We start from the raw sequence: 21,056 nt of genomic DNA on the forward strand, positions 1-21,056 counted from the left end.
TTGTAGAGATCAATAAACTTGTGTTCAGATGAACTAACGCAACTTTGTGAATTTTTGTACCTGGATTATCGAGCATGCATCAAAGCATTTTTCAGAGTAGCCACACTGTTCCCAACGCTGGGCTGCACGGTCACGGTAGGTCTGGATACCACTGCCGCAAGTCCTTCTGGTTAAAGCTCCGCCCCTTTCCAGTATTTAAACATAATACAGTACATTCAGGCAACTCAGATATTTTAGTTGCTCAACTCAAAATTGGTCTGATGTTGTACTAAAGCAAAAAAATGCATTGAAAAAGGTTAAAATTTTGAGTTTGTCTAAAATAATGTCTTTTTAAATTGCCCGAACTTAAAATTTTTAACAAATGTAACAAACTCATTTTTTTATGTTGAACTGACTTGTTATATTACGTTTAATTTACTAATGTGCTGAATCATTTTTTAGAGTGTACGTGGCGCAGCACAGATGCACCATGTGTGGAGTTTGTTATGAAAGAAGTCGTTTGTTTGAGATGAACGGACGTTTTTACCATGGAGACAGACATTCCCCTGAGTGTTGCTCCAGATAATTAAGGAATATTTCACATAAATTTTTTGGCAGGCTTTGACCATCATATTCAGAATCGTATCTGTAATTAACTTCGCCTGTCTGTCCTCGAGATCATTCCTCTCGGATTCCTCGTGATATCACAGCTGCCTTTGTCAAACTGTACTGATGTGATGGAAGTATGGAAAGCTGATTACATCCGAGGGAATGCAAGCCAAAGATGGAAAACTATGTTTAAGCCAGAATTTTATCTAAATGAAAACTTGCCAAAAAAGAAACAAATTGGAGGGAATTAAAAACTAGAGAGATTAATATTCCTCTGTATAGATTTGCATGCTTGGGCAAATGGAACTGAACGGATGCCAAATGAGCTGGGTCCGTTCATCATTCATGCAGCCTGATTCCTTCACTACACTATTTTACAGTATAATCATATATACAGTATATTCATATATTAACTTTAAATCTCAGTTTGAGCTTTTGTTTGTCTTGCACAGCTGGATTTCTTAAATCAAGGCCACTGCAAATTGTCTGCAGGGGTGTTCTGTGCATTTCGAAATTATTGTATATATCATTACATATATAAAAAAAACAAAGATGGGGCGTGAAATGAAATGCAGTTTCATCAAAACAGCCCATCTTGTTCCCATATGTATTTCATAAAGAACACATTTACAACTTACATTTGATTTATAAACACTATTAACATGAATGGCTATATTTGAGGGAGGGGGGTGACCATGGAGAGGTACCCGTGTCAGTGTGTTCTCATGGCTGGTCCCATGTCTGGATAGAAATAGGAGGGTTGCATCAGGAAGTGCATCCGGCATAAACACTGTGCCAAGTCTGGTATGTGGACCAGATCTGCTGTAAAGACTCTTAAATATATGGGAGCAGCTGAAAGAAAAGAAAACTGATAAGGTACATGAAGTCAGACATAGAGAGACATAAGCTGACATGAAGGTCAGGGTGAAGATAATGTTACAGGAGAATGTTAAAAAGATGTTACAGAAGAATGTTACAGAGATGTTACAGGAGAATTATACAGGGGAATGTTTCTCGAATTTCCCCCATGGGGATCAATAAAGGAATCTTATCTTACAGGGGAATATTACAGGAGAATGTTACAGAGATGTTACAGGAGATAGTTACAGGAGAATGTTGCAGGAGATAGTTACAGGAGAATGTAATGCTACAGGAGAATGTTACATCAGAAAGTTACAGGAGAATGTTGCAGGAGAATGTTACAGGAGAATGTAATGTTACAGGAGAATGTTACCGCAGAAAGTTACAGGAGAATGTTGCAGGAGGATGTTACAGGAGAATGTAATGTTACAGGAGAATGTTACAGCAGAAAGTTACAGGAGAATGTTACAGCAGAAAGTTACAGGAGAATGTTAGAGATGTTACAGGAGAATGTTAGAGATGTTACAGGAGAATGTTACAGCAGAAAGTTACAGGAGAATGTTACAGCAGAAAGTTACAGGAGAATGTTACAGCAGAAAGTTACAGGAGAATGTTACAGGAGAATGTTACAGCAGAAAGTTACAGGAGAATGTTAGAGATATTACAGGAGAATGTTAGAGATGTTACAGGAGAATGTTAGAGATGTTACAGGAGAATGTTACAGCAGAAAGTTACAAGAGAATGTTACAGGAGAATGTTACAGCAGAAAGTTACAGGAGAATGTTACAGCAGAATGTTACAGGAAAATGTTACAGAAGAATGTTGCAGGAGAATGTAATGTTACAGCAGAAACTTACTGGAGAATGTTGCAGGAGAATGTTACAGGAGAATGTTACAGCAGAATGTTACAGGAGAATGTTGCAGGAGAATGTAATGTTACAGGAGAATGTTGCAGGAGAATGTAATGTTACAGGAGAATGTTACAGGAGAATGTTGCAGGAGAATGTAATGTTACAGGAGAATGTAATGTTACAGGAGAATGTTACAGGAGAATGTAATGTTACAGGAGAATGTTACAGCAGAAAGTTACAGGAGAATGTTGCAGGAGAATGTTACAGGAGAATGTTACAGCAGAAAGTTACTGGAGAATGTTGCAGGAGAATGTTACAGGAGAATGTAATGTTCCAGGAGAATGTAATGTTACAGGAGAATGTAATGTTACAGGAGAATGTAATGTTACAGGAGAATGTAATGTTACAGGAGAATGTTACAGGAGAATATAATGTTACAGGAGAATGTTACATGAGAATGTTACATGAGAATGTTACAGGAGAATGTTACAGGAGAATGTTACAGGAGAATGTTACAGCAGAAAGTTACTGGAGAATGTTGCAGGAGAATATAATGTTTCAGGAGAATGTTACAGGAGAATGTTACATGAGAATGTTACATGAGAATGTTACAGGAGAATGGTAGCTTTTGTTTTTGCTGTAAGTTCATGCAGCTTTGTTCCGTCAGCTTAATGAGTTCATGATGAATACACACATGACTCTGTGTGCACAGCTGTGAAGTCAGGGTCGGTTCGAGCTTTTGGGATACAGAGACTGCAGTCATGTGGGTGGGGAGATGAGTCACCTAAGCTCTGGCCTAAAAACATGGAGCGGAGAGCGAGGGTTTAGATCATTAGTCTGAGCTTGTTCTGCATTTTGCTTGCTGCTCGTGTGGTTTGATTCTGAAAGCTGGCTGCAGTCGATTCGGAACAGGCAGGTTAGGATTTGTTCGGTGTTCGGTGGCAACACAGTAAAACCACTTTCTGCTGGCTGTGGCTGAGTGGCGAGCTTAGTTTTGTATGAAATGTATTTTAGTTAATGCAGGAACGTTCTGACAACAGTCATCATTTGGAGACGTGAGAAATAAAAACCCAGCAGAAGAATGAAGTGGGTTCATAAAACATTATTGTTTCGATAAATTAAGGGTGAATTACATCATACCAAAGAGCTTCAAACTTGGTAAATAGGTCCTCACAATTCACAGCTTGCTAGTCACCTTGTCATATTTTCTTTTTTATTACTTTTTTTATTCTATTTAAATTTGCATCCTCAACATCATTTTTGTTTAGTTTTCTGTCATTCTGAGAAAAAGGCCTTAATAATATTTGTGGACAAAGGCTTGAAACAGATGACCTTACATTCCCTACATGTTAGTCCAGGTCCTGATGCAGCACCCCTAAACCACTACACTACCAGCACCATGTATTTCACTGTTCTTACTTTGCCCTACCTGATGCAGCCTTAAGCTATGACTAATATTAATGGAACATCTGACACATCATGGGATTCCCAGAGACATAAAAACAGGATGTGCACCAAATTTTATAGGATGTTTAATGTTTTTTTTCTATAATTTTTCCATCCTGTCTGGGTGCTTTAAATATATAATGTTTCCCCACAAACATTTGACGAGTAGAGAACTGGTATTTCACAGAATTCCACAATAAAAAAAAATCATACCAACAGTCAGACATGGTGGGTGTAGTGTGATGGTGTGTAAAATAAATAATTTGTTGACGTTCGTCCAGCTGATGCTGGATAACGTTTTCACAGTGAGGGGGTAAATACTTTTTGACAGCACTGTGTATAAATCTGTTAACACAGTCTCATTATGGTGAAATGTTACAGGATGAGTGATTATAAAACATACGTGTGGTATTTGATAGTGCTGAGAGATGATAATACCTGCAGGAAGGAGTAGGGTCAGAGTTCGAGACACCAGCCATTTCAGAAATTGCAGTGGGATTCCATACGCTATGTGGCCAAAAGTATGTGGACACTTGATTGTGAACTTTTTGGACATCTCATATAAAAACCATGTGCATTAATACCGAGTTGTAATAACAGCCTTTACTCTTCTAGCAAGGTTTACATTTACATGTGTAGCATTAGGGCGGCACGGTGGCTAAGTGGGTAGCACTGTCGCCTCACAGCAAGAAGGTCCTGGGTTCGATCCCCAGGTGGGGCGGTCCGGGTCCTTTTTGTGTGGAGTTTGCATGTTCTCCCCGTGTCTGTGTGGGTTTACTCCGGGTGCGCCGGTTTCCTCCCACAGTCCAAAGACATGCAAGTGAGGTGAATTGGAGATAAAAAATTGTCCAGGACTGTGTTTGATATAACCTTGTGAACTGATGAATCTTGTGTAATGAGTAACTACCGTTCCTGTCATGAATGTAACCAAAGTGTAAAACATGACGTTAAAATCCTAATAAACAAACAAAAACATGTGTAGCATTAAGCAGACTTTTAATCCAAGGTGACTAACAGTTGCAAGCAATTGAAGGTTAAGGGCCTTGCTCAGGGGCCCAACGGTGGCAACTTGGCTGTGTCTTCCAATCACCTTCTATTCTGTTACCTTAACTAAGTTGTCACTGCCCCTTCCTCAAGAAATTGGATTTTCTCTGTGTGAATTTAGTTGACCTTCTTTTATTGGTCTGATGTCCTGTTCCGATGCCATTGTGCCCATTGTAGCTTCTTTTGATGGTGGACAGAAGTTAGCATGGGCACTTAGAGTGTCCTGAGATTATGTAGACCAAATACTGTGTGTTGTGACACCTTATCAATATTATAAACATGATCGGTAGCTCTTCTGTTGAGTCTTTGCTGCCCAGTAACCCGTCTGCAGTTCATGGCTTGTCTCTCCTCACCACTGTCGGTGGGGACTCACCATGGATGCATGTGTGCACCCCTTGCTTTTTCAGATATAGTTCAACCCACTCATTTGGCCCCATATATTTGGCTTTTATTGAAGTCACTTGAGTCTTCATGCCTGATCAGATTTGCTGTATTCAATGCGTGAACTATGAGAAACTCCCATCAGGCAATCATTATATATTTCCTTGTCTATGCACAAAATAGACATTGCTATGCTCTTTTTTGGAGAAAAGGGGATCACACTATTTATTTAAGCTCTTTAACAATAAGTGCGCTTGAATGTTCACATTGTTTACATTATCCATAACTGACAGTAAAACAATTAACTGGAGCTCGTTACAGATGAGCGTCAGTTTTAAGCTTTCATCCATACGAGGTGTGAAATCCTCACTCTTTTACCTATTCGGTTTATTTTGGATCAGAGAAAAGCTGTTCCTGCAGAAGCGTTGAGTATGTTTTGATAAAAGGTGTAGCGCAGGAGATTAAGCTTAAATCTGGGCGAGTCAGCACCGGGTCGATAAGAAACGGCTCCCCTGTACTTCCTGAGAGGCATGTGTAGTGCTGTGGAGTTTGATGTTGCACGCTTGACTTTTATTGTAAGTTTTGGACTGTGGTTGGTGTCCCTTGTGGAGAAAATGAGGAAATAATACTGTGTAACATGCTGATTTGGCTGCGGACCCACTGAGGCCGCTTCATCGAGCTGACGGACGGACATGTGAACCTTACGCAGATGTTGTGATCCGCTTCTGCTTCGTGCATGTAAGTTTGATTGTCACAGATGTTCTTTGAGCGGGCCAGATCACACCCTGCGCCTCACAATAACACACCCAGCTGGAAGTTCCCAGGCTCCTCTGTGTTTTGCAGTTAAAAGAACTGAAAAGGGGTTACCATGCTTCCGACATCCAACAAACCCAAATGTTTCTGTTCCAGAGTGGCAGAATGATTTATAAATACTCTAGAGTCCATTGATTGTGTGTTTTACACCAATCCAGCTTCATGCTTCTCTGTGGCTGATCAATCCATGACACTTCTTCTGAATCTTCTGCTTTAAGTTGATAGCTCAGAATTCTTAAACTGGTCCAGCACTTAAGTGACCAGATTTCACATACAATGCCCAACTGAACTTTTCATTTTACATTTGCAACATTTAGCAAATAATTTTATTCAAATGTCTGGATACAATCTGAGCAGTTCTTCCGACATCCAACAAACCTAAGTTCTTCTGTTCCAGACTGGCAGAATGATTTATGAATACTCTTGAGTCCATTCGCTGTGTGCTTTACACCAGTCCAGCCTCATTCTCCTGTGCAGTTTCCAAATCATTAAAATACACAACTCGGACACACGTTTTACATTATATTTGGTTCAGTCCTTGCTTTGGTGAGCTTGTGCATCCTGTCAGCTTTACAGCTGAGCTGTTGTTGCTACTAGATGTTTCTACTTCATAATACCAGCACTTACAGTTAACCAGCTCAGCTCATGGTGTAAAATAACTGACTTTATACTCCACAGCCAAAAAGACGGCAGCATGTTTTGAACGTCACTGAGCTTTTTGTTAAAAACCTGTTCTCCTTCCAGAATTCGTCCACTGGGATTCCATCACTGTATGTTTAATGTATTTAGAAGTAGTGTTCAGGGTTTTCAACTCCTTTTTGGGCCAGATTCCATATTCAGATCATCTTGTTTTCATTGGAAAGAGGATTTTTTGCGGGCCTGAACAGATGTCCTTTATGCTTGTGCTTCTCTCTATGGAAGAAACATCACCACACAGCAGGCATTAAGACTGCTTTGTTTTTGCGCGTCACTTAGAAACCAGTTATCACATCTTACTATCACTTTTTACACTTCTTACACAAAGCTCAAATAATTTATCACTAAAAGGTGCAGGTGTGGAAGTGATGAAGATTTTAAAAAAAGACAGCTATACTTTACCAGTTTGGGGACAGTAAGTCTACAGTTCATCTTTCCAGCCACACAGTGTGCGTGATTAGTTTAGGTTGGTAATGGTGAGTTAAACGTTTTCAGTTTCTAGGTTTTTGGGCCCATTTTTCCTGCTTCTAACATCAACTTTGAGGATAAAATGTTCACTTGCTGCCTAATATGTCCCACCCACTAACAGGTGCCGTGATGAAGAGATAATCAGTGTTATTTACTTCACCTGGTGGTCATAATGTTATGCCTTGTCAGTGTATATAAGCTATTCAGGGCATGTGCTATACCCTATTGCTACCTCACTGCTGTTTTCACCCATTGTCTTTTCATAAATATAGTTTGAGTCTTTATTCTTTATATTTAAGATTAGGTTGTACACTGTGCAATGACAATAAAGGCATCTTATCTCATCTCATATCATCTTATCTTACAGTACGATAAAATGTTTGTACCACATATCCCAGAAGGATCGGAAGTTGGGGTCAGAGCACAGGGGGAGCCATTGGAAGGAGCCTTTGGAGCCGAAAGGGTTAAAAGCCTCCTTCAGAGACCCTAGAGTGGCTGTATGGCAGAGCCAGGATTCAAACCCACAATCCTCCAAGGCTACAACTGTCAGTTGTCTATGTATTAACCTGTGGTCCACATACTTTTGGTCATGTGGAGCATGTTTTGTATTCCATGCTTATCAGCAAAGAATTAATGTCGCAACCTTTTAAAAAAAGGTTATAAACTTACTTGAATAGTTAAATAAATAATGGTGTAGCTAAGGCACACCCAGAGTGTGTGTATGTATGTGTGTGTGTGTGTGTGTGTGTGTGTGTGTGTGTGTGTGTGTGTGTGTGTCTGTGTGTGTGTTTGTGTTGGTGGGGTTTCCGGAAGTGTAAGTTGAAGATTAATTAGACCCCTGGTGAGTTAGTCATGTTCATGCCGGTACAATCGGGGATTTCCAGCTACTGAAATAAAGAAATGTTTTTCACACATTATCTGAACTTCAAAACAGAGGAATATTTGTGTTCATTTTCCGACTCAGCGGTCAGTTTTCCTCTGATTGTCTGAACAGGACAATCCGGGGCTGTTTAATGGCATGAACTTCTGTTTCCATCCTAATAAACCTGGTGTTACACACACAATATACTCCCCTCCTGTCTGAAGACTCTGTTGTTTGTTCCTTTTCGCTTTTCCACACCCTTGCTACTCCAGTGTTTTGGAGTGTGAGATTTACAACATTTACCTAGCACGATTCATTAAAAAAGGACTTTCTGATGGCTTTATATATTAGGACAGCTGGATATTTTCCTTTACCAGAAACACTTATGTCATTACTCAGTAGCTAAGGAGTTGGCCCATGTATGTTGTTATACTCACAGGTCAGTTTTTCTTCATTATTAGACAGAATTCTCCTGAACTCATATACAGTACGATCTGATGCTGGCACGCACTAGTCAGGGTTACGGCATTATAGAGAATCACAGTATATAATATTTATGTCTTAGTATTAAGCTATTTGTTGATTTTTCTTCTTTCGGCAGCTCCTGTATTTAGTGGGCCGCCACAGCGGATTTGGTCTGCATACCAGACTTTATACTGGTTGCCCTTCCTGACGCAGCCCTCCTATTTCTATCCGGGCGCGTCCCAATGGCTAGGCTGTTTCGGCCAGGACATTAGACAAGCACGTCCACATAGATGCCCAACCGGCCAACCGCTGAGATTTGAACCTTGGATCCCCAGATCTTGCAGTAGTGGGCGACTGTACTTTATAATGAATATAATATAATATTTGTAATAATTTATAATACATCAGTAATTTGCCAATTGACATTGTATATAAGCTTTATAATCAGCTTGAAATAGGGCAGTAGGGCAGTTGTAGCCTAGCGGTTAAGGTACTGGACTAGTAATCTGCCAGGTTGCACTGCCAGGTTGCAGCTGTTGGGCCCTTGAGCAAGGCCCTTAAGCCTCACATTGTATACTGTCACTACTGTAAGTCGCTTTGGATAAAGGCATCTGCTAAATGCTGAAAATGTAAATGTAAATAAAGCTGAGGTTTTGCTGTGTAAACTATCAGACACACACACACACACACAAATATACGTATATTGGCAGCTGTAGCCTAGCGGGTAAAGTGATGGCCTAGTAATCGAAAGGTCGCTGGTTCAAGCCCCACCACTGCCGGGTTGCCACTGTTGGGCCCTTGAGCAACCCTCAATTGCTTAGACAATGCACTGTCACAGTACTGTAAGTCGCTTTGGATAAAAGTGTCTGCTAAATGCTATAAATGTAAATATTATATATTATTTTTACCACTGTGTTACCTGTCCTTTTTGTCCTTTTCAGTACATTTATCACAGAAATACAGCAGTTTATAATGTAGCTGGTCTGTATTGTATCTGAGGGATCATTCAGTTAAGCTTTTTAGCCCTGCCGTTCTGTATAAATTCAGCTGTGTCCTTCTGTATTGTCATTTTGGCCGGCAGAGGGGGCACAGAGGCACAGATGATTGGTGATCAGTCTCTCCCGATTGACAATCATCTGCACCTTGTCAGCGTTAATTTGCTCCAGCTGAAAGTTATGTTGGCACGCTTGCTTCCCTTGGAAGCTGTGATACTGCTGGTCTGGTTCAGTCCAGTCTTCATGCGATGCCAGCATTCCTAAGTTTTCTGGGAACTCACCCTGAACAGCATGTCAAGTACCTTTTACTCGTTCTGCCACATTTAGCAGAAATAACTGCAACTTAAACACTTTCTCTAGTTTTATGTGAGTCTTTTACATTACTTTGATCTCACACTGCTTGGTTCTTCAACATACACTGTGTGTTTCAGGGCTTTTAACAGTAAAATTACTAGGTTCAGCTCAGAACCTTGAACAGGCCTCGCCAACAGAGAGAATGAAATTAATTTTTTCATCAATAAAACCAAATGATCCAGATTATGACATAAGGCACCACCACATCATTACAGCTCTAATGTTTGACTGCTGGTATAATGTTCCTACTATTAAACAGCAATAAACTTTTCAGTCAAAAAGCATTAACAGAAAGAGGTCTGGAAATCGTTCAGGTGCTTTTTTGTGTCATATAAGCACTGATAAAACTCGGGTTCCTCCTGGCTACCCTCTCATCAGTCTCTTTTTTGCCAGTTTTTTTGTATCATAAATTCTGATCCTGGATGAGGATGGAGACATCTGCAAATGTTAAACTGTTCCTGAATAGGTCGTCCCTGAGCCCTTGAAGAGATTCACCACTGTTCCTCCTTTGTTATATCATGATTCAGTGGAATGATACAGGGGAACCCTAACGCCCAACATATAGCTGTCTAATCCTTTTCTAAATTAAAAATTTCAATATTTTATTCTGAGCTCTTTTCAGATTTCTTTAGGATAGAGTAATCCTGTAGAAACTGTACATTTGGTTAAAATTAAGCCAAACTAAATTGGCTTAGCAATTAAATGATGTTGATTCAGTAATCGAGTGGAGAATTTATTTAAAAAGACTTACTGAAGTAAAAGTGTCTCCTTCTATCACTTTCAATTTTGTCACTTTTATTTTTAAGAGTGTGTATGATGTTACATTCATTCATTTTAGTTTTGTCTGTTTTATCACTGCTTCATTCTGGTCAGGGTCTTGGTGGGTCTACTTGGACAGTTTCTAGTATCTCCAATTGGCCTGACTTACATGTCTTGGGATTTGAGGGAGGCAACCTACATGGATACAGGGAGAACATGCAAACTCCTCACAGAAAGGACACTGTCCGCCAGTGCTACCCACTGTGCCACCATGCTGCCCATGATGTTACATATTCATATAAAGGATTTAAAAAATGAAATATATACAGTGTATCACAAAAGTGAGTACACCCCTCACATTTCTGCAGATATTTAAGTATATCTTTTCATGGGACAACACTGACAAAATGACACTTTGACACAATGAAAAGTAGTCTGTGTGCAGCTTATATAACAGTGTAAATTTATTCTTCCCTCAAAATAACTCAATATACAGCCATTAATGTCTAAACCACCGGCAACAAAAGTGAGTACACCCCTTAGTGAAAGTTCCTGAAGTGTCAATATTTTGTGTGGCCACCATTATTTCCCATAACTGCCTTAACTCTCCTGGGCATGGAGTTTACCAGAGCTTCACAGGTTGCCACTGGAATGCTTTTCCACTCCTCCATGACGACATCACGGAGCTGGCGGATATTCGAGACTTTGCGCTCCTCCACCTTCCGCTTGAGGATGCCCCAAAAATGTTCTATTGGGTTTAGGTCTGGAGACATGCTTGGCCAGTCCATCACCTTTACCCTCAGCCTCTTCAATAAAGCAGTGGTTGTCTTAGAGGTGTGTTTGGGGTCATTATCATGCTGGAACACTGCCCTGCGACCCAGTTTCCGGAGGGAGGGGATCATGCTCTGCTTCGGTATTTCACAGTACATATTGGAGTTCATGTGTCCCTCAATGAAATGTAACTCCCCAACACCTGCTGCACTCATGCAGCCCCAGACCATGGCATTCCCACCACCATGCTTGACTGTAGGCATGACACACTTATCTTTGTACTCCTCACCTGATTGCCGCCACACATGCTTGAGACCATCTGAACCAAACAAATTAATCTTGGTCTCATCAGACCATGGGACATGGTTCCAGTAATCCATGTCCTTTGTTGACATGTCTTCAGCAAACTGTTTGCGGGCTTTCTTGTGTAGAGACTTCAGAAGAGGCTTCCTTCTGGGGTGACAGCCATGCAGACCAATTTGATGTAGTGTGCGGCGTATGGTCTGAGCACTGACAGGCTGACCCCCCACCTTTTCAATCTCTGCAGCAATGCTGACAGCACTCCTGCGCCTATCTTTCAAACACAGCAGTTGGATGTGACGCTGAGCACGTGCACTCAGCTTCTTTGGACGACCAACGCGAGGTCTGTTCTGAGTGGACCCTGCTCTTTTAAAACGCTGGATGATCTTGGCCACTGTGCTGCAGCTCAGTTTCAGGGTGTTGGCAATCTTCTTGTAGCCTTGGCCATCTTCATGTAGCGCAACAATTCGTCTTTTAAGATCCTCAGAGAGTTCTTTGCCATGAGGTGCCATGTTGGAACTTTCAGTGACCAGTATGAGAGAGTGTGAGAGCTGTACTACTAAATTGAACACACCTGCTCCCTATGCACACCTGAGACCTAGTAACACTAACGGGTGACATGACATTTTGGAGGGAAAATGACAAGCAGTGCTCAATTTGGACATTTAGGGGTGTAGTCTCTTAGGGGTGTACTCACTTTTGTTGCCTGTGGTTTAGACATTAATGGCTGTATATTGAGTTATTTTGAGGGAAGAATAAATTTACACTGTTATATAAGCTGCACACAGACTACTTTTCATTGTGTCAAAGTGTCATTTTGTCAGTGTTGTCCCATGAAAAGATATACTTAAATATCTGCAGAAATGTGAGGGGTGTACTCACTTTTGTGATACACTGTATATCACGGTGGCTCAGTGGGTAGGACTGTCGCTTACAGCAAAAGGTCATGGGTTCGATCCCCAGGTGGGGCGGTCCGGGTCCTTTCCGTGTGAAGTTTGCATGTTCTCCCCGTGTCTGCGTTCCTCCCACAGTCCAAAAACATGCAGTTAAGTTAATTGGAGACACTAAATTGCCCTATAGGTGAATGGGTGTGTGTATGTGAGTGTATGTGTGTGTGTATGTGTGTCTGCTCTGCGATGGACCGGCGCCCCGGCCAGGGTATTACTGTGTGCCTTGCGCCCATTGAAAAGCTGGGATAGGCTCCAGCTCCCGCTTCCAACCCCCCCGCTTCCATATATATATATATATATATATATATTAGGGCTGTCGAAGTTAACGCGATAATAACGCATTAACGCAATCTCAATTTAACGCGATTATAAAAATTAGTGCCGTTAACGCAAATTCTAGTTCATGTTGAGACTTGACTGGTAGAACAAACGTTTTAATGTCGGACTTGCCACCGTTTTTTATTTGCGGTTTGTTAACATAATGTTACCGAGCGTGGTAGTGTCGTAGTAATGCACTTGCATAATAAAGAAGCTGCCAGTCCTCCATTCACGTAACGCTAGGACGGACACTTCAAAATCCTCCTTTTGGAGTGAACTGGTTTCATTTTTGATCAATATTATTTACCATTGGCTCAGGTACATGTCGAAACAAATGCTTTGTATTTCATTGGTTTAACAGCCTCATTTGACTCCTTATAGAGCTACCACTGGCCAATCGGAGAAGGTCCGCCCTCTAAATGCTAGTCTGTGATTGGGTGGTTGAATTTCGCCCGCCCTCTCTGTTTTGTAAACACCGCGCTACCTGAGTCAATCACTCAGCTCTCATGATCAGGAACGCGGTGAAAATGCCAAAAAGTAAACTTTTGAGGCAGCGATGAACGGACCTAAATATGAAAAGACACAACATTTAGTGAGTAAAACAGTCATTTGTTATATAATTCTTGCTTAAATTGGTCAAAAACTGTTATATGGGTTCTGGATTCATTCTGTGTGTTGCAGTAGCATGTCCCCCTGTTCCTAATATGATGTCCGGCTTTTTGGGGTGTAATGAATTTTTTTTGTTACTATGAATCTGGCCACCCTAGTCTAAACACACTCAGTTCGTGTAGAAACGTCCATTAAACCACTGGATAGTATTACTGCCTAGTATGTGAGTGAATAAAACTCCCTTACAGTTTTCTCTTGTCCCAGCAGTTTTTAACATTAGTACATTTAGCATAAAATGTGTTCACCATTGTAATTGTAACATTTCACTTAAAAATCCTTGTTTTCTATAACATTTACACAGATTTTTTTTAATGTGATTAATCGCGATTAACTATATGAAATTCTGAGATTAATCGCGATTAAAAATTTTAATCGTTTGACAGCCCTAATATATATATATATATATATATATATATATATATACAGTGTATCACAAAAGTGAGTACACCCCTCACATTTCTGCAGATATTTAAGTATATCTTTTCATGGGACAACACTGACGAAATGACACTTTGACACAATGAAAAGTAGTCTGTGTGCAGCTTATATAACAGTGTAAATTTATTCTTCCCTCAAAATAACTCAATATACAGCCATTAATGTCTAAACCACCGGCAACAAAAGTGAGTACACCCCTAAGAGACTACACCCCTAAATGTCCAAATTGAGCACTGCTTGTCATTTTCCCTCCAAAATGTCATGTGACTCGATAGTGTTACTAGGTCTCAGGTGTGCATAGGGAGCAGGTGTGTTCAATTTAGTAGTACAGCTCTCACACTCTCTCATACTGGTCACTGAAAGTTCCAACATGGCACCTCATGGCAAAGAACTCTCTGAGGATCTTAAAAGACGAATTGTTGCGCTACATGAAGATGGCCAAGGCTACAAGAAGATTGCCAACACCCTGAAACTGAGCTGCAGCACAGTGGCCAAGATCATCCAGCGTTTTAAAAGAGCAGGGTCCACTCAGAACAGACCTCGCGTTGGTCGTCCAAAGAAGCTGAGTGCACGTGCTCAGCGTCACATCCAACTGCTGTCTTTGAAAGATAGGCGCAGGAGTGCTGTCAGCATTGCTGCAGAGATTGAAAAGGTGGGGGGTCAGCCTGTCAGTGCTCAGACCATACGCCGCACACTACATCAAATTGGTCTGCATGGCTGTCACCCCAGAAGGAAGCCTCTTCTGAAGTCTCTACACAAGAAAGCCCGCAAACAGTTTGCTGAAGACATGTCAACAAAGGACATGGATTACTGGAACCATGTCCTATGGTCTGATGAGACCAAGATTAATTTGTTTGGTTCAGATGGTCTCAAGCATGTGTGGCGGCAATCAGGTGAGGAGTACAAAGATAAGTGTGTCATGCCTACAGTCAAGCATGGTGGTGCGAATGCCATGGTCTGGGGCTGCATGAGTGCAGCAGGTGTTGGGGAGTTACATTTCATTGAGGGACACATGAACTCCAATATGTACTGTGAAATACTGAAGCAGAGCATGATCCCCTCCCTCCGGAAACTGGGTCGCAGGGCAGTGTTCCAGCATGATAATGACCCCAAACACACCTCTAAGACGACCACTGCTTTATTGAAGAGGCTGAGGGTAAAGGTGATGGACTGGCCAAGCATGTCTCCAGACCTAAACCCAATAGAACATCTTTGGGGCATCCTCAAGCGAAAGGTGGAGGAGCGCAAAGTCTCGAATATCCGCCAGCTCCGTGATGTCGTCATGGAGGAGTGGAAAAGCATTCCAGTGGCAACCTGTGAAGCTCTGGTAAACTCCATGCCCAGGAGAGTTAAGGCAGTTCTGGGAAATAATGGTGGCCACACAAAATATTGACACTTCAGGAACTTTCACTAAGGGGTGTACTCACTTTTGTTGCCGGTGGTTTAGACATTAATGGCTGTATATTGAGTTATTTTGAGGGAAGAATAAATTTACACTGTTATATAAGCTGCACACAGACTACTTTTCATTGTGTCAAAGTGTCATTTTGTCAGTGTTGTCCCATGAAAAGATATACTTAAATATCTGCAGAAATGTGAGGGGTGTACTCACTTTTGTGATACACTGTATATATATATATGAAAAACCATTAAACAGCCTTTATAATGCTGCACATGAAACTACAGTTCCAAGACAGGTTTTAAAATATTGTTTTTTTTAATCATAAGATACTTTTTGATTATGTGGTAACAAATAAGTAAGTTTGCTCAGTTTGGCTGAACCCGGAACGGCACAGGCTCCTCTTCTACTGCTATCCTCTGTGAATAAACACAGCGGTGTGACTGATCATCTGTACTGTGAACATCGTGTTTGTTTTAGCACATTGTCTAAAATTCCAGCTGTAAATGAATGACTATGATCTTGCTGTCTATGGACCTGTCGTCAGGAAATAATTCATTGTACGTTAGCCACGATGTACACAACTGAACTAGCAAACATCATGGTTTGTTGTGTGGAGGTGGTGATGAAGGGCTGTACAGCAGACCGACTGATTCACCACCCAACTGATTCTGGACCCAAGTGCAGTAGCTGGACACAATCAGAACAAATTAAAGAATTTGGCTGACTAGAGAGACAATTTAGCGCGTCCAATTGCCCGATTGCGTCATGCTTCCTCTCCACCAATGCTCTGATTGAGGAGAATGAAGCTAACCCACGCCCCCTCCGACACGTGGGCAGCAGCTGTATGCATTTTGTCACCTACACTTTGATGAGTGCAATGCGAATTAGCACTGTGTACAGAGAGACACACCCTGACAGCACTATTAACCCGGCTCTGTGCAGATGCCATCAATCAGCAATCAGTGGTTGTAATTGCATTAGTTATGAGAGAGTCCTTATCCGGCTTAATATCCCACCCCTATTTGAACAACAGGCCAATCGGTGTATTCGAGATCTCAGCTCTGGTGTTCAGCGTGTGTTTTATTGCTTCGCCACCTGAGCGGCCTAGTTTTATTTCGTTTGTTGCGTCTGTGTGGGTTTCTTCCAGGCGCTCCGGTTTCCTTCCATAGTACAAAGACGTGTAAGTGAGGTAAATTGGAAATATAAAATTGCCTGGGATGATGTTTTACACTAACTTGAATTGATGAATCAAGTGTAACCGGTAACTATCTGTCCTGTCATCCTAATAAATAAAAAAGCAAAGCTGGTATGTGGGTGGGACATATCAAAATAGGTCCAAGGACCGAAACTCCACTTACTAAGCAGTTTTTCTTATTCTCCCATGTTCAAATAATCTACACTAATGCCTGGTGTCAACCAATAACACATGTTTTAAACTTCAAAGCATGCAGAAAGTCAAATGGTGTCTAATGTCATGCATAATGGCCTGCTCTTAATTTTTAACACAGCTCTTGGAGTCCGAACATGTTCTGGACAATGTATTGTAGCTACAAACCAAATAATGATGTCATAGTGCTGAACCTGTCCAATTCGATCTCATCACACAATCATGCTTCATTAGGAATAGTTTGATTTAAATCATATGGGATCCGAGTTGTTAATCCAAGTGCTAATGAGCTGTCGATGGGGAAAACCTGCTAGTGATTAAACCAACTGTGCAAAGTGAACTTGCTGGGCGTTTTCCAGTTAAAACATCCAGTAAAATATGTAAAAGAAAGGAGTTTTTCCTCAACGGTGGGTCAAGAATGAGAACAGAGGACATCAGCTGATGCTGAGATGTTCTGGTAGAAGATACTAGTTCCTAGATTGTTTAAAAAATCTGAATAAGAAATAGTGTAATTTATAATAGTGCAGTGTTTTTAATTAGCCACAACATTCAGCTGGCTATAGATGCAAATCAGACAAACTTTGGCCCAGTTTCAGCATGATGTATCAATTTTCTTTAAAGTTTAAACCATATGTGTTAAGCCTGTTTGTCTTATTTATTTATGATTCAGAAACAAAAGACAGAACAGTTATTTTTGCAGCTGCTGTTGTTCATGCAGAATTTATTTTAGAGGTCAGTGATAAATCATTTACAGACGTTATAACTAATCCTACAGATCAAAGATTAAAAGATGTAATAGCACATAAACCAAAGACAGGTACTGTTCTACTGTATAAAACCTGTCCTTCTGTTTCACTCAGTTCTGGACCACCATTAAGCTAAAGATCTTTTGATGCATGCTCAATAATCCAGGTACACAAATCCACAAAGTTGAATCAGTTTATCTGAACAAGTTTGTTGTAGAGAAACATTTGTCACTCATCCAAGTGATTTCTTTAGTCTGAGCTGGTGGTGAATAACCCCAACCGACACCGGGCCATTGCATAACAATGAAACCCCTGAACCGATGGGGGGGCCCGAGAGTACATCTCTCACCATCTTACAATGCTGTGATAGGAGCTACACCCCAATATATAAAAGGCACACATGGCCATTGTAATTAATGGTCATTGAAATTTGAATATGGACCTGATCACCGGTTTCATTGTTATGCAAATCAACTGCATATAAGGTTAGGGTTATTCACCACCAGCTCAGACTAAAGAAGTCACTTGGAGGAGTGACGGAACATTTCTCTACAACAAACTTGTGTCCTGATGAACTGATTCAACTTTGTGGATAAGCTAAAAATGTTTTATGGACATGAAAACGACTGTCTAACCCTACAGGTTAAAATCTGTGGGGGTAAAAGGCACATACAGCAGCGACTACCCACAAACTTCATGTGAGTTTGTTTTACTGCATAAATTAATAGATCTATCAGACAGCGCTGCATTAACACTAGAAGTCCCAGAGAGGGGTCATTTAGCATTTCTACCTTTGGAACCCAGAGACGGGTCGAATGACCTGAAGGATTTTAGCTAACATCCTATAATCACCGTCTTTTGTTCTGCAAATAAGGCCATTACTGTCGCACCACAGGAGGTTGTTGTTTTCCATTGAGTTTAGCCATTTAGTTTCTAGTTAGTTCTATTCAGTTTATTGTATTTGATAATATAAAGACTATACATATTGTATTTAGTTTAGTTTTATTTGAGCAAAAAAGCACTGAAACAATGAATCATTTTTTATATATTTTAAATAGAGAATTAGAAATTTTAGAGCAAGGTACAGCTGTGAGTAATGACCAGAAGCATTTGTGTCTAAGTCAAGAGGACTGAAATTTCAGTGTGAAAAATATACAAAAGAACAACTGTTATTTGTTTCCATGCTTTTTATTTTTGTTATAAAAATAATAAAAAAAATACAAGGAATAAAACAATTCCACACATATTTACAATAGGCTGCAGTGGGGGGCTGCGTGTGTGTGTGTGAGTGGCATGTCCTTCTTGTGTGACTAGCATTTCAGCACTCACTCAGCAGTCTGTCTGCACTGTCGGAACATACCTGGCACTGCCTGGGTATGTCCCTGGTACATTTGCCACACGTGTATTTGTAGCAGTCAACACATCTCTCAGTTGCACAATTGTTCGTGCATCGATGGTTGACCTGACACTTCGCCCTTTTGCCAGGGCTGGGTGTGGAAGGTTGTTGCCGAAGGAGTTTCTCCTTGCGTGCCTTCTTTTCACTCACATGAGAGTCACCTAACTCTTTTGCAAGCTCAACCAGGAAGTCCACCCGTCTCTCCTGCACCCCAGTGCATGCCTGATAAAGAACATGCGCATTCAGTGCTGCCATGTCAATCATGTTGTAGAACACGGCGACTGGCCATCTCCGTGTTCCTGCACGCACGCTGTACTCCCGCACCATTTGGTCCATTACATCCACACCGCACTTTGTGTGGTTGTATTGTGTGACCGTGTTTGGCTTCCTTTTGTTGGTATCCTCAGTCTCAACCACGCTGTGCATGCTGCTGAGAATGTAGACGGCCTTCTTTCGTTTGGGTGCATACACTGTCAGTGTGGCACCAGTGGTTGAAAACACCTGAGTGGTGAATTCAGTGCGGTCCATCTGTCTAGTGGATTGAGGAATTTCCCGGCGACTCTTGTTGACTGTGCCGAGGATAGTGGTTTTCCGGCTAAGCAGTCGTTGTGCAAGTGACAATGATGTAAAGAAATTGTCCGTGGTTACAGTTCTGCCCTTGTCCATGAATGGTTCCATCAGCCTCATCACTACAGTTTCGGACAGTCTCTCCCTGCTGGGACGACTGGGGTCCTTGCCAAGATATGGGAGGACATTACAGATGTACTTTGATTTCAAGTCGCAAGCCACCCAAAACTTGATGCCAAACTTGTCTGGTTTTGTTGCAATGTATTGCAGAAAACAGCAGCGAGTCTTTGACGGGAAAAGCTGTTCATCAATAGTGATGTGTCGACCAGGGTTGTAGGATGCGATGCAGTTGGTGACAAACGATCTCCACACATCGGAGATTGCAGCAAACTTATCGGTCTCCGCTCGCTCACTGCGTGTGAACATGTCATCAAAGCGTAGGTGTTGCATGATGTCTTGGAAGCGGTTTCGGGCCATAGTTGCAATGATCCTTGGGTTTGCCAGGTTTGCTGACCAGCTGTCACGTAGTGATGGAACCTTGGTCACCCCCCGCAAGATAATGACTGAAATAAATGCCATTAGTTCCGGGAGATCCATGAACCAATCCACCTGCTCTGTGTGACGTGCATGTTGAGTAGTCCATTCTTGAATGCTACGAAGCATGTCAAGAGTGATAAAACAGAGGAAGCTCTGAAGGCGACTCCGGACACTTCGTCTGGCCTTAGCCCTTGGCTCTCCATCTGTAGGGTACGGTTCTATTGGGGTGAAATGGAGACGTTTCCCCACTTGTACTTCACGCCACACTGTGCCATCTTTTGCGGTCTCTGTCGGCTCACTCGCCAACCGAGCTCTCTTTTTTGGTAGAGGAGGAGTCTCCTCATCTGCAAGATAAATAATTTCAAATTAACATTTTGTTTTGGTTCTAAATAAAAAAGATAGTCAGGAAATAAAAATAGGTAATTTGAAAAATCTAACCTGAAGACAGCTCAGAGTCCGAATCCGGTTGAAGGACTATGTCTTCTCCATCTGAGTCACAAGGGTTGGTGTTGCTCAGGATCAGTTCCAATGCCTGTTGAGTGGTGAGCCTTCTCTGCATTTTGTTTCTTTTGAACAAAATAGGTGAAGCAGTCACCTATTTATCCCCCACAGCACAAAAGGCTGCATGCAAATTTGCTAAGGTGTTAGCAACCTTATGCATATCCCCTGCACAACAATGCAGCTGGGGGGTGGGCAGACACACTCAGGAGCAGCTTACATTCTTTTGCTTACACTCATAATATAAACTCATATTACACTCAAAAACATAAATAAATTATTTTAGAAAAACTTGAAAACTTGAAACAGATTGTATGTTTTGCAAACTATATGTACAATATAACCAGTTGATTTCACAACTGTTAAGAGTATGTTAGAAATTGATTTTTTAGGTAAAATTTATTGATTTATATGGTAAAACTTTTTGACTTATAACTACTTAAAAAGCTGACTTTTGGATGGAAAAAGCCATTACATAATGTCTGGCTAATTCT

The 21,056-nt window shown here is 41.2% G+C and overlaps 1 protein-coding gene across 1 annotated transcript; it reads right to left on the bottom strand.

The window, feature by feature from the left end:
• Positions 1-18,739: 18,739 nt before the first annotated feature.
• On the bottom strand, positions 18,740-20,786 carry LOC134329249 (uncharacterized). Its single transcript, XM_063010455.1, has 2 exons — positions 20,503-20,786; positions 18,740-20,408 (listed from the first exon to the last, which is right to left on the bottom strand). The coding sequence occupies exons 1-2, from the start codon at positions 20,621-20,623 to the stop codon at positions 18,883-18,885; spliced, it is 1,647 nt and encodes a 548-aa protein (XP_062866525.1). The 5' UTR covers positions 20,624-20,786; the 3' UTR covers positions 18,740-18,882.
• Between the last annotated feature and the right edge of the window lie 270 nt (positions 20,787-21,056).

Source organism: Trichomycterus rosablanca, chromosome 15 (assembly GCF_030014385.1).
Source record: "Trichomycterus rosablanca isolate fTriRos1 chromosome 15, fTriRos1.hap1, whole genome shotgun sequence".
In the NCBI taxonomy this organism is placed as follows: Eukaryota; Metazoa; Chordata; class Actinopteri; order Siluriformes; family Trichomycteridae; genus Trichomycterus; species Trichomycterus rosablanca.